This window comes from Grampus griseus, assembly GCF_964374135.1.
Source record: "Grampus griseus genome assembly, chromosome: 19".
Classification (NCBI taxonomy): Eukaryota; Metazoa; Chordata; class Mammalia; order Artiodactyla; family Delphinidae; genus Grampus; species Grampus griseus.
Genome location: NC_139013.1, coordinates 8,543,473 through 8,557,646, shown reverse-complemented (window position 1 = coordinate 8,557,646; position 14,174 = coordinate 8,543,473). Strand labels below are relative to the sequence as shown.

Here is a 14,174-nt window from a genome sequence, read left to right as displayed (position 1 = left end):
CATTTTTCGATTGGGTTGTTTGTTTTTTTGTTGTTGAGTTGTATGAGCTGTTTGTATATTTTAGAAATTAAGCCATTTTTGTCACATTATTTGCAAATATTTTCTCCCAGTCTGTAGGTTGTGAAAAGACTTGCTTTTTTAACCTGTCTTCTTCCTTTCCCAGTGCTCCTGAAGTTCCGCACAGATAAAGGAAGAGATCCTAATTCTGATACCTTCGGGGAAGATTCTGAGTTGTTGCTCCAGATTCGAAACGATGTGCTTGACTCCCTGGGTGTTAATCCTGACCTGCTTCCTGAAGACTTTGTCAGGTTGGTCTCAGTACTTATCACAGTTTAGCCTGGATTGATAAATGTCTGTTTTCAGTATTTGCCTTAATTTGGGGAGATGCGTTATTAGACCGAAAGCCCTGAGGAGAGCCTCCTTTGTCACATTCTGCCACCTCCTGTGGCCCTCTGTCCTTCTGTTGGTATAACAGCAGCATATGAAAAATCGAGGTGACCTTGTATGTGTGCAGGTATAACTGCACGATAAATGGAGTGGCGGGGTCAGAAGAATGGGTTTATCATTTGGTAGATATTGCCCCATTGCCCTCCATTGATGACCTATCAGTTTATACCCTCAGCAGCAAAGGCATCCCTGTTCCCAGTGTCCTCACCCTTAGGTGCTGGGATGCTTTCACCTTAGGCGACCAGTCTTTTGCTCTTATACACAGTCAGGTTTAGGATTTGATTGGATCGGTCCAAAGGGAGACTGGGTCAGGGACCCCTTCCAAGGAGTTCTGGGGTCATCTCATTACTCTCACTCTCTTTCGGTGTATTTGGGGGACTCCCTAAACTGCTTTGCTGTGCTCCAGCTTGTAGCAGTAATAATGATGGCTAGAATTTACTGAGCAGCTGTTATAATACCAGGCATTGTGGTAGTTGCTTTCTGTACATGCTCTCTCTTGACAACAGCCCATTTTATAGGAGAAGAAAAGTTAATTTAGAGCTCAGAGAAGTTCAGTGACTAGTATGAGGTTATACAGCTAATAACAACAGCACCACGTATTGAAGACTTTCTGTGCTTCACCAACACGGCCACGTTTAATTGTTACAGTAATCCTCGAAGTGTGTATTATTATTTTCTTCTCAGTTAAATGAAGAAACTGAGACTCAGAAAGATAGTCACTTGTCCAAGGTTTTAGTAAGTAGCCAACCAAGATCTCACCACACTGCTAATCGCTGGTAACAGCACAGTACCTTGGTTCCCTTTCAGCAGTAAAGTGATCAGAGTCCCTTCGTTCCCTAGTCCTTTCCTTCTTCACTCGTGGCTGGGATCCTCACTTAGACACTAGCAAACCTCAGCCGATTTAAGACCGGCAGTGGGCTTTGAATCCCCTGCCGGGCCCTCAACCAGAAAGAGGCAGCTGTCTACAAGGTGCTTTTGTAAATTAGCACTGGGAGGTCGGGGCTGATGACACTGCAGGCTGGGATGGGGTCCCTGTTTCGGGCTAACAGCAGGCACACTTCTCTTAGTGGAGGAGCAAGTGGTGCCTGCTCTGCCCTTCATGGCAGGAGGCGGGCAGGCTCTGCAGGGCTCCAGATTCAGTAGACGTAGCCAGGCCGCAGGGCCACCGAGCACACCCAGTGCTGCGTGCCGGGCCTGAGCGTGCCGCTGAGTGACTGATTTGGGTGTTTAGAGTGATGAACGGCCTGCCTCTGCATCGCCAGCCAGTGGCAGAGGCCCCACTTCCCAGAAGGAGAAAGCCACAGCCTAACTGCTAACAGCCGGACTAGCTGCCGACTAGTTTCCTCTCCAAAGTGTGTCTCCCTACCCCTTTGCAGAAACCACTTTCCCGTGACTACGCCTCGTGTGCTCAGGCGCTCCCTCTCTATTGCCTTTTAAGTAAGAGGTGGTTGACGGCCTCTCGAAGTCCGTCTGTGGCTGGTGGAGATGAGGCTGGTGGAGATGGGATAGGGATGCGGCAAGGAAATGAGCTGCCGTCTGGCAGCTGAGCTACTCTCACAAATTACCCACTGCCAGCTCCGAGCAGGGTGTGCTTACTTGAGTAGGGAAAGCTGTGCCCAAGTCTCCATTTCCCTCATCTGTCTGTGAGCTGCTTGTCCTGTCCCTTCATGTTAGGTTATTTATTCTCTTTTCAGAGAGCTTTATTGCTTTTCTGATTATGAAAGTAACAGATGCCCATTGGCAGCAAATATAAAAGGGAAGAAAAGGATCATCCCTAGTCCTTCCAGTGAGAAGTGGCCACTGCTAACTTGGGGTTTCATTTGGGGGTTTAGCCTCACAGACATCAGTATGTGTATTTTTTCAGGTTTTTTCTCTTTTTAAATATCAAGATGATATTGTACTTTTCATGTGATAGCCTTCTTTTTCCAGCATATCATGGACTTGTTTGTGTCACAAATACAGATCCATAACTTCACTTGTGCTGCATAATGTTTCACTGTCTGCCAGATGGTTATTTATTTAGCCATTACCTTATTGGTGGGTGTGTGAGTTATTTATAGTTTTTCACTATTATAAACACTTACGATGAACATTCATAATTTGTACGTGTAATATAACTTTTACTGTTTTAAAAAATTTTTTTTATTGTGGTGAAATACACACAACATAAATTATGCCATTTTAACCATTCGTAAATGGACGGGTCAGTGGCATTAAGTACATTCACATTGTTGTGCACCTGTCACTATTATCCATCTCCAGTACTTTTTCATCATCCCAAACTGAAACTCTGTCCCTGTCAAGCACTAACTTCCCATTGTGCTGCCCCAGCCCCTGGTAACCTCTATTCTACTTTCTGTCTCTATGAATTTGATTGTTCTACGTATCTTGTATAAGTGGAATTATACAATATTTGTCCTTTTGTGAACTTACTGGTTTTTAAGTTTCAGAGATAATATACATATATTATGGAAAAATCAGATAGTGTGGAATAAATTCAAAGATGAAAATGAGGAGGCGTGGAGGCACAGACTGTTGGGTATGAGACAGGCTCAAGGATGTATTGTACAACACGGGGAATATAGCCAGTATTTATTTATTTTTTTTGGCTGCACCATGTATAGCTAATATTTTGTAATAACTGAATGGAAAGTAACCTTTAAAAATTTTATAAAAGTTATAAAAAACAATTGAAAAAGAGGAAAATGAAAATTACTCATAATTCCATTAACCAGAGAAAATCACTGAATTTGTTATTATATTTTCTTATATATTTTCTATCAGAGAATATGTAAAATCAAAAAAAATTCTTTGTAGATTAAAAAAACATATTCATTGTTAGTAAGCATGATGGGAAAAGGTACAGCCTTTTAAGGAGGCAGTTTGGAAATAAGTATCGAGAGTCATTTAAGTGTTCCCTCTTTAGCCCAGTAATTCTGCTCCTTGATAATGAGAATATACCCGAAAGAAATAATGTGAGCAAATACTTATGTACAGAAGATATTCATTATCATATTTATAAGAAAGAGAAATTGGAAAGGCATTAGAGAGTTAATATTACAGAGCAAATGCAAATACACAGATTAAAATGATATGAAAAATGTCAAGCACACAGAAAAACGGAAAGAATAGTGAACAGTAGTAAACATCTATATACCACTCAGTTAGATTCAGTTGTTAATATTTTGCTTTTTTATTTTGGGGAGGGGGCAGAATGATGACATGATGCTTAAGAATGCATCAGAGTTCATCTGTTGCATTTGGTTCTGTGCTGCTTTTAATCTGGGAGTTGGCAAACTGTGGCTTGCCACCTGCTTTTGTAAATAAAGTTTTATTCCACACCTACTCATTTGTGTATTATTTGTGACAGCTTTTGTAGAGTTTTTACAAAGAGTTTAAACAGAGACCATATGGCCTATAAAGCCAAAAAATTATTTGGCTTTAAAGCAGAATGTTAATGTCTGGTTCTTTACAAAGAAGGTTTTCCAACTCCTGATCTAGAACAGTTTACCGCCTTTTTTTTTTTTTTTTTTTTTTTAGGAGTCCAGGCCAGTTATATTGTAGAATATCCCATATTCTGAACTTGTCTGATTATGTCTTGAGATGATGCTTGTTTTTTTCTTGTTTAGTTTTTATTATTTAGACTTATACAGTGAAATTTGTTCTTGTTTCCTCATGGTGTTTTGGTTTTATTTTTTTAATTTACATACAGTCAAATTTATTCTTTTTTGTTATGCAGTTCTGTGAGTTATTTGTTTTAAAGTTCCATAAAATTTTATGAAGACACAGAGTTATGTAACTACCACTACAAACAAGATACAGAAAAGTGTTGTCACTCACACACACACACACACACACACACACACACACACGCCAAATTCCCTCATGCTGCCTTGGAGTAATCAGTCCCTTTCCTACCTGCAACCACTGACCTGTTCTCTATCCCTGTAGTTCTGCCTTTTTCAATAATGTAATATAAATGGAATCATACAGCATGTGTAGTCTTTTCAAGTCTGGCTTCTTTCCCTTAGCCTAATACCTTTGAGATTCATCCACGCTGTACGAATCGATAGCTCATTTCTTCTTATTGCGAGTAGTAGTCCACTGTATGGATGTACCACAGTTGATGCACCAGATGAAGGACATTTGGGTTGTCCCCAGTTTTTGGCAATTATGAGTAAAACCACTATAAACATTCATGTGTTTTTGTGTGAACATAAGTTTTCATTTCTCTTGGATATGTATACCAAAGGGTGGAATTGATGGCTCTTATGGTAACTGTTTAACAATTTGAACTCTCTTTCACAGTGGGCACACCACTTTACTATCCCACCAGCACTTTATCCAGGTTCCAGTTTCTCCACATCCTTGCCGACAAGTGTTATTGTCTGTCTGTTTCAGTGTTAGTGGGTAATAAGTTGCATCTCACTGTGGTTTTGATTTGCATTTCCCTAATGACTAATGATGTAGAGCATCTTTTCATGTGCCTACTGGCCGTTTGTGTATGTTTTTAGAGAAATGTCTATTTAGATCATTTGCCCATTCTTAAATTGGGTTATCTTTTTATTGTTAAATTGTAAGGGGTCCCTGGATACAAGTCCTTTTGTCAGATACATGATTTGTAAAAATTTTCTCCCATTCTGTGGGTTGTCTGTTCACTTTCCTGATAGTATCCTTTAAAGTAGAAATGTTTAACTTTTATGAAATATAATTTATCTTTTTTTCCCCCATTTTTACATGTATGTTCCCGTCTGAAGAGTTTTACAGTTTTAGCTTTTGCATTTAGATCTGTGATCCATTTTTGAATTAACCTTTGTACATGATGTGAAGTAGGGGTCTACATTAATTCTTTTGCCTTTAGAGACCCAGTTGTCCCAGTAACATTTGGAGAGTATTGCCATCTTAACAATATTAAGTCTTCTCATCCATGAACCTGGGGATATCTTTCCATTTATTTAAGTCTTTTATTTCTTTCAACAATGTTTTATAGTCTTCAGAGTATAAGTTTTACACATTTATTGTTAAATTTATTCTGAAATATTTTATTCTGTTGGATGCTATTGTAAATCAAATTCTTAATTTCATTTTAAGGATGTTCATTGCTCATGTATAGAAATAGATTGATTTTTGTATGTTAATCTTGTCTTCTGCAGCCTTGCTGAATTTAATAGTTCAAATAATTTTTCTGTGGTTTCCTTAGAATTTTCTGTATACCAGATCATGTCATCTGTGAATATATATATTACTTCTTCTTTCCAGTCTGGATGCCCCTTATTTCTTTTTCCTTCCTTCCTTAAATGTCCTGGCTAGAATCTCCAGCACAATGTTGAATAGAAGTGGTGATAGCAGACATCCTTGTTTTGTTCCTGATCTTTCAGTCTTTTGCCATTAAGTAAGATGTTAGCTGTGGATTTTTCGTAGACGCCCTTTATCAGTTTAAAGAAATTTCCTTCTCTTCCCAGTTTGTTGAGTGTTTTTATCTTGAAGAGGTGCTGGATTTTGTCTCATGCTTTTTCTGTGTCTGTTGAAGTGATCATGTGTCTATATGTTGCTGGTTTGGTTTGCTAGCATTTTGTTAAGATGATTTTAAAAAAGCAGAATGTTAAATTTGTATAGTAAGATCACATAGAATGTAGGTGAATTTTTTTTTCTTTTCTTTTTTTCGGTATGTGGGCCTCTCACTGCTGTGGCCTCTCCCGTTGCGGAGCACAGGCTCCGGACGCGCAGGCCCAGCAGCCACGGCCCACAGGCCCAGCCGCTCCGCGGCATGTGGGATCTTCCCGGACCGGGGCATGAACCCGTGTCCCCTGCATCAGCAGGCAGACTCTCAACCACTGCGCCACCAGGGAAGCCCTGTGAGCTTTTTTTTAAAGGAAAGATATTCCCACATTTGACTGTCTTTGAGTAGTAGAATTATGGTGACTAGTTTCGCGTTGGCATAGTTCTCTGTGTATTTTATAGTTCTGCAGTAGACCTTGGTACGCGGGAGGAAGAGCTGCCTCTGTGGATGGACAGATGGGAGTGCTGGGCCCGGCCAGGGGGTGAGGAGATGGGCATCCCCAAGCACAGTTGTTGTGAGCTGAATGGGTATAGCCTTTCTGGAGGGCATTTTGGCACAGTGTGTCAGGACTCAACAATTCTGTATTTTGGAATTTGCCATAAGGAATTGTTTGGACACCACTGCCAAGATGTATGGTCACAATGTTGAACTGCTTAAGTATCCATCAGTAGGTTACAGGGCACAATGAATAACAGCTGCTATGACTTGGGTTTTAAATTATATATGTTTAGATATGTGCCCTTTTAAAAATGTCTAGAAGGGTGTGTACCAAACCAAGAAGACGGGAGGTGGTCTCCTCGTGGTAGGGTTCCGTAGGGAAGCTTTCCTCTTAACTTGCCTGCACCTCAATTTGCTCATTTAAAAAAACCCTTTGTGTTCAGGGATGGGAACTGGCGAGGCATGCTTCCTCTGGGGAGGTGGGGGGAGAAGGCGTTCGGCTGTCCAGGATGGGTAATTGGGGCAGGTGACAATATTAGCTAAAATTTCTCCTCTGGATACCCATCCTGGCCCAGAAGGGTGGGTAGCTACGTGGGTAGTGAAGGCTCTTTTCTGCTCCCGTGCTTTAATCTCAGGCCCCAACTTTCCTGTGCCTCCTGCATGTTAACACAGGCCTGCTCCTGACATCTGTCTGGGAAGAGCATATAGAACCCACTGCCCATGTGGGTCAGGAGAGAATTGCGAGAATGTGACCAGGGCACTGAAACATCTGATATTTGTAGGACTTTATTTTTAGGACGCACAGATATAGCCTTTCCTTTAACTTTAAAAAAGAAAAAAAAAAAGTTGTGAAACAATTCTTGCCTGCCAAGGTTCAGAGGTCATTCCCAGCCACCTACTAACCTGGATCAGATTTAATTTTCACGCCTAGTTGCCAGCATTCGCATTGCTGTCTGAATTGACTCCTCCCGGTAGGAGATGTTTTCATTCAGGTGAACCTACTACTGACCTTTTCCAGATGTCCTTACCAGCCTCCCTGTCTCAGTGCGCCATTTCATTTGTCTTCTCTTTTAGGTACTGCTTCTCTGAGATGGCCCCAGTGTGTGCAGTGGTTGGAGGGATCCTGGCCCAGGAAATTGTGAAGGTAAAAAGTCACTGTGGCATAGAAAATCGCTGACCCTCCGCACCATGACCTTGGATATGCCAACAGAGAGAACCCAGGACTGTCTTAGAGAGCTGCCTGGTTTCTCTGACTCCACTCACCCTGTCTCCTGCCCTCCTCATTCTCTTCCTTCCTTCCTTTTTCCACCCCGTCATCTTCTCTCCAGCCCATCTAGGTGGGCCTGCGGCAAATGATCTTTGAGTGCCTGCCTACTCAGAGCTGGACAAAGAGCCCGTGAGGTGCTGCCCACCGTCCCCTGACTATACCAGCCAGTCATCTGGCACTTACGATATTTGTCAGGTATTCTGCCTTTGCAGCTCTATGAAATGGGCACTGTCCTGACCCCCATTTAAGGGGTGACACCGAGGCCCAGAGAAGGGATTCCACGACCCGTGCTTCTCCACCTCTGCCTCACGGTTTCCCTCCACACATGGCCATGGCGTCAAAGCACCCTCTTGTTACTGCACACACCATAGGCGTGTATAGAGCAGGGGCAGATCAGTACCAGTGGAGCCTGTGCAGTGTGCCAGGAGCCCCACAAGGCTCTATCCAGTGTGACCTGTGCCCACATTAGGCAGGTGTCGTTGTCCCTCTCAGAAGGGAAGCATTTCATGTAGGGTCATGGGGTAACCAAGTAACTAGCACAGCCTTTTGAGTCTCTTCTGGAACGTTTGAGTTGCCAGAACTATAGCATACCCCCAAATGTATTTTACTTTCTTTGGGGACTTTTGATCTTTGCCCAAAGATATTGAATTTGCCTTTTGCAGGTTCTTAACTGCTTTAGTGGACTTGCAGTGATGGGGTGTCCTTTTCTTTCATGGAGCAGAGTCGTGCCTGGTCAAATAATTCTCCACGGCCATTTACATGTCAGGTTTGAGCTTAGGAGGACGATTTGGAGACCAGCTCTCACTACTTTGTCCTGCTCTGGAAACATTTGACTCAATTTGATGGTCCCACCATCCTCTCAAGGCCTTTTTTTTCTCTCTTCTTTCCTGATCCTTCTCTGTGGATCAGTTGTTTCCCTAAATCTAACTTTCTAAGTCATAGGCAGTAGGGGTGAGCATCGAGGAGGTACAGTGGAGAAGAGGAGAAGCATGGGATGCTGTGCCTGCTTTCTCGCTCATGCCTTCTGCTTAACCCAGACTGATAAAAAAGTTCAGCTGTGTCCCCAGTCTGAGAAGTTGGCTGCCCAGAGGACTGTGTTAAGAAGGATTCTGAGGCTGCCTATAGAGAGTCTTGGCAGGAAAGAGTACAGTGAAAAATAAGGGGGGTAATGGGAACATAATATATTTTTTGTAGCCTACAGTGACGGCAACAATCGTAGATATTCACTGAAAGCTCACACGTACCTACTGCACAGAGACCATGTTCCCTACGTGGATAGACTCATTTGATCCTTACAACAACCCAAGAGGCAGGAGCTGGTGATCCCTCCTGTATGAAGAAGGCACTGAGGTGCAGAGAAGCGGCGGAGCCAGGACTCGAGCCCCTGCCATCTGGTTTCTGAGCCTGTGCTCTGCCATCAGGCCTCAGGTGCCGTCCCTAAAGGCTCTCCTGTCCGGCAGGGCTCTGTGTGGACCCAGGGCCACCATCCTTGCACCCTTAGCCTCACCGCCATACCTCCCATTGAGAAGCTGCTCCCTGAGTTTTTCATGTGGGATGGAGATTGTGGGTCAGGCAGGTGGCCCTGACCCCATTGTGTGCAGGGGCTTCTCTGCATCCCAGTCCTAACCTCTAGTGCAGCCCCCTCCTTCCTGCCTGCAGGGGACAGCTGTTGCCCAGCATCTTGTTTCTGTTTATCCCAGATAGCCAGAGTACTCTGCATTCTTGGTTGCTGGGTGTGTTTGGAATCTCCTCCTACCCCCGTCTTGCTTGGGAAGCACTTTACCTTTTGCCCCATGTTCACCCCATGCCCTGCTGTCTTGTCCCCACCACTCCCCCTTACTTAACACCGTTTCAGCTTCGGCCAGCTGGCAGTAAAGACCTGCAATCTGAGGGCTGTGGACCTCCCCCTTTTCCCTGGTGGGACCATCTGACCACCCGTAAAAAGCAAACATCGGAAGATGGGGCAAATGTATAAGTCTGTTCCCTTGGAATCATCTTTGTTTCCCTCCTTCCTTGCATCATTCCAGACACCGCATGTTCTATCCACGTCCTCTGTCATGTCCCGCTTCCTTGGGTTGAATCATCCTTCTTTTCTCTCCCCACTGTCCGCGGTCGGTCTCCCCACCTAGAGTGCTAGAGGTGAGAGTGACAGCAGCAGCCTATCAGGCTGCACGTGAAAACGCCTTGTAGCACCTCCTGGAACTCGGGTTCTCGGGCCTGAGATCCACCTGTGGGCTCTTGGGCCCTTCCCCCTGGCTGAGTGCTTGGGGCCTCAGCTATTGGGAAAGGACCTCTGGCCCCCGTTAGTCATAGCAGCTCCCAGTTGTTGAGAAGTTACTACATGCCCGACGCACTACAAGCTTGATCGCATTTCCGACTCACCGGGGGCCCTAGCAGGCAGGGGCCATTTGCTTGCCATTTCATATGCCAGCCCAGAGAAGCAAGCCTCTGATCCAAGCCCCAGGCAGGGAGGGCCTTCAGAATCCTTAATATCTAGCACAATACCTGACACAGAGTAGATGCTCAATACATTTTCCTCAGAAGAATGGTTATTTCCGGAATAACCACTTGGAATAGGTATAATTGTTTCCATTTTACAGATGAGAGAGTGGATTGGGATTGGCACTCAGTCCAAGGAGGAGAGGTTCGGGATGTTTAGAGCACACTCCCGACCTTGTAAAGGAGCTCCTGCCTTAGGGACGACAGCATGGTGCTCCCGGAAACCTGACACCCTGCCTAGCAGTCTGCGTAGGTGATGTCTTCCTCTTTAAACAGTAACCCTTCTTGTGTTGAAAATGTCCACTATCGCCTATGGACCTTTCCCAGTACACACAGGTACACACATGATTCAGCATGTAATTTCAGGGACTCTTAACTGCATCTCTAACAGTGCTGTGAACTTCTGTTAACCCCACGAGATAATCATCATTTTCATGGCTGACTGGCATGTCCCAGGCCCTCTGGACCCCAGCCCTGTCCTGTCCTGTGGAGGGCAGGCAGCACTGCCTTCTCGTGGAAGCACCGCTTCTGCATCAGTGAGTGTCCCCCTAGGTGACGGAGGCTGCAGCCTCAGACGTGTTGGAATGAATCAGTGCCTTTCTCAGTTGAATAGTCATAAATAATTATTACTGCCGTTAGCCAAGCGGTGCTTCTCCATGTTAGGCATTGTTTTAGATATTTGAGGTACAGCATCTTTTTTAATCCCTAGGATAAAACATTTGTTATTTTCATTTTACATGGAGAAAGTAAAGGTCAGAGAGGCTAAATGATCTGCTCAAGGACACACAGCTGGTAAGGGACAGAGCAAAGGGACATGACAATTACAATCAGAAATGTTTCCCAACATAGCCAGATAGCCCCTGGGGAGCAAAATCAACGTCTCTTGCGAACCACTGCCCATGTTGCTTTTAGAAGATTTCAGTTGGGGGTTTATTCTCTTTTCTCCATTTTATCCCTTTTAAAGCACTTGAGCTGAACCCTCTTCTTGTTTTGCTCCCCAGGCCCTGTCTCAAAGGGACCCTCCTCACAACAACTTCTTCTTCTTTGATGGCATGAAGGGGAACGGGATTGTGGAGTGCCTTGGCCCCAAGTGAACCCAAGACTTGGCAGCCCTGGTGATGCTGCCCTGCGGCATGCCCACATGTGACCCCTGTCCCCTTCCCCCGTGAAGGCCCTCTCCAGGCGAGGGAAAAGTGAAGTCATCGAACCAATACAAACCATTTCCTGTGAGCAGTGAGGTCATACAGATGTGCTGCTTCTAAGCACCAGTGGCTGCTAAGCAAGGGGCGTAGGTCCTGGCTGTCGCCGTTCCCGTCCCAGGCCTGCGCGGCCAGCACCGGACAGCCCCCTCTGACTCCTCGTCGCAGCGTCACCAGTCCCCCCGGCCAGGAACCAGCACGCCTTGTTGCTTAGGAGCCTCTTGCCATCTTCTTGGCCTTAGTCCCCGCCTGATGTCACACAGAGAGGAGCATGACTTCAGGTGGGGAATAAGGCCTAGGACTGATGAAACACTAGTGGAACCACAGTTCCAAATGCAGACAGGTGCCCTTATAGAGGAAAAAGCATGGCAGGCGGAATGTATTTCCTCCAAAGTTTGAGACTCTGAAAAACAACAGGTGGCATCTGGTGTGCTATTCTTGAGTTTTAGTTGAGGATTAGTTGAGTTCCAGCCTGGATTTTGGACGAGAGGAAATATCACCAAGTCCTCTTGGGTATGAGGGTGAGACCTTGCAAATGGAATATTAGCGGGAAAGCTCGTTTTAAAAAGGCAGATTCCCTGGTCCCACCCCCTGGGGATTCTGACTCCTTGGCCGTGAGCTGGGACAGAGGAGCCTGCCCTTGCCACAGAGCCCCACTCCGACGCCGTGCCGACCCTCGCTCTGGAGGCTGTCGCGTGTTAAGGGCTGTATCGGCCCTTCATTTACCCCCCTGAATTGCAGCTGTTCGTGTTTTTTTTATATTTTCTATATTTCCTTGGTTCTTTAAAAAGGAATGATTGAAATAAAGTTATTTGCTTTAGGATTTGCTTGTTTTTCTTCCACATTAGAAACTTCTTCCTCTGACAGGGAGCGATCCTATCAATTGCCTAAACCTGAAGAAATGTCCCTGGATGCTTTAACATGACACAAAGATCCTCCCCTCCATCACCATTCCTGGGCAATGCAGCAAGAGTTATTCTAGCATGCAGAAGCTTCTGATTCTTATTGTCTGTTGAATAATTCAGTTAAGTAGTGGCTGTTCTCAGGGATAGCACTTGTAATAATAGTGGAAAAGGAGTAAAAGTGAGTGATAGTTAAGAATCTGCCTGCCAATGCAGGGGATAGGGGTTCGAGCCCTGGTCCGCTAAGATTCCATGTGCTTCGGAGCAACTAAGCCTGTGTGCCACAACTACTGAGCCCACGCGTCGCAACTCCTGAGCCCACGTGCTGCAACTAGTGAAGCCCCTGCACACTAGAGCCCGTGCTCCGCAAGAAGAGAAGCCACCACAATGAGAAGCCCATGCACCGCGGCAAAGAGTAGCCCCCGCTCACTGCGACTGGAGGAAGCCCGCGCGCAGCAGCAAGGACCCAACGCAGCCAAAAGTAAATAATATAAATTTAATTTTAAAAAAAGTGAGCGATGGTCTCATAACGGTTAAGTGACATTAAATAAAATACCCCAAGTCGCGCAGCTGGACGGGTCAGAGCAGTCGTTGGAGCGCCAGCTTTGTCTTGACTCAGCAGCATGTTCCAAGTCTCCTTACCCTCACTTGGCTTTTCCACGATGGAAATCCTCTGGCTGGTTTGAATGAATAAATCAGCTCCTTTCCTATTTCAGCCCTGTTGCAGTCAGTGAAAAAAAAACTGATCTCCTCTTGAGAGGAAGAACTCAATTCCCCCAACCCGCTTGGTCACCTCTGTTCCCACCCTAGGTGAAGCTAGGGCTGCATTTTTGGAGCTGCCCCTTTCTGGGCCCTATGAGTGTTGAGTCAGGGAATCCTTGCATGAGTCTTGCAGGGTCTTAGAAAATTTGAGCTAATTACACCCTTTACTTTGCAATGTGGGGCCTTGGTCACAAGGGGGAGCAGGTGGGTCTGCATGGATTAAAAACAAAATTGTTGAATCTTCTCTGAAGCTTTCCAAACTTTTCCACCCCTGTACCTGTAATGGCAGAGACTGAGTGATCCCGAAAGGACCCCTTGGGAATCTGGGAGGTGATGCTGGAAGCTGCCAGCCCTGGGCAGGAAATGTCTTTATTCTCTTTGCTCCAAATTTCATATTTTCCCATATTACATGTTGGTGTTATAAGAATAGATTTCCCTAAGTCTCCAGAAGTCCACAGTGATTATCCTGTGGTTTCTAGCACCTCAGGAGATAATGTAGCCCACCTGAGAAAGGGGATCTGAACTGAGATGGTAGCAAATATTTTGGGGGTGCTGGAGTTAGCAAATGAAAGGAAATGAGTTCTCTTTGGGGCTGCCAGCCTTCTCTACTCTGCACCCCACTTCTCTTGTCTCTGGTATGTGTAGTAGCCAAACTTCGTTAGGTGCTCAATGGTTGAAGTTTCAGACAGAACGTTCTAGTGAACAGGTGCTACTCAAAACGAAAAAAAAAGCTCTTGGTCCCATCTCAGCCCCACGTTCCATGATTTCCCTTTGCAGTGCAGACCCTTTTTGTCAGTTTCTTGCTTTTTTATTGGTAAGTATAAATGTATATCTTTTGAGGGATCACCTATTTGCCCCTTTACAGGTGGGGAAATGGAAGTTTAGGTTGTAGTTGGCAAGCAAAAGAGTTTTATAATAATAATAGCTAACATGCTCACACTGCTTGCCTGATACCTTTCAAAATACTTGTACTTTAGCTAAATGGTTTGAATCCTCACAGAAACTCCATGAGGGTAGATACTGTCGTGCCCATATTGCAGGTGAAGAAAGAGCCTCACCCAACAAGTCAGGGGTGGAATGTGGGCAGACGGGGAAGGCTT

General features: G+C 45.0%; 1 protein-coding gene across 1 annotated transcript in view; it reads left to right on the top strand.

Annotated features, from left to right (window-relative positions):
• The window catches only part of SAE1 (SUMO1 activating enzyme subunit 1), a 73,927-nt gene extending 61,694 nt beyond the window's left edge, over positions 1-12,233 (top strand). The window contains exons 7-9 of the mRNA XM_082677858.1: positions 164-308; positions 7,520-7,589; positions 11,213-12,233. Coding sequence (XP_082533984.1) covers positions 164-308; positions 7,520-7,589; positions 11,213-11,305 — 308 coding nt within the window. The 3' untranslated portion in view covers positions 11,306-12,233. The remainder of the gene's footprint in view (positions 1-163; positions 309-7,519; positions 7,590-11,212) is intronic.
• Positions 12,234-14,174: the final 1,941 nt, after the last annotated feature.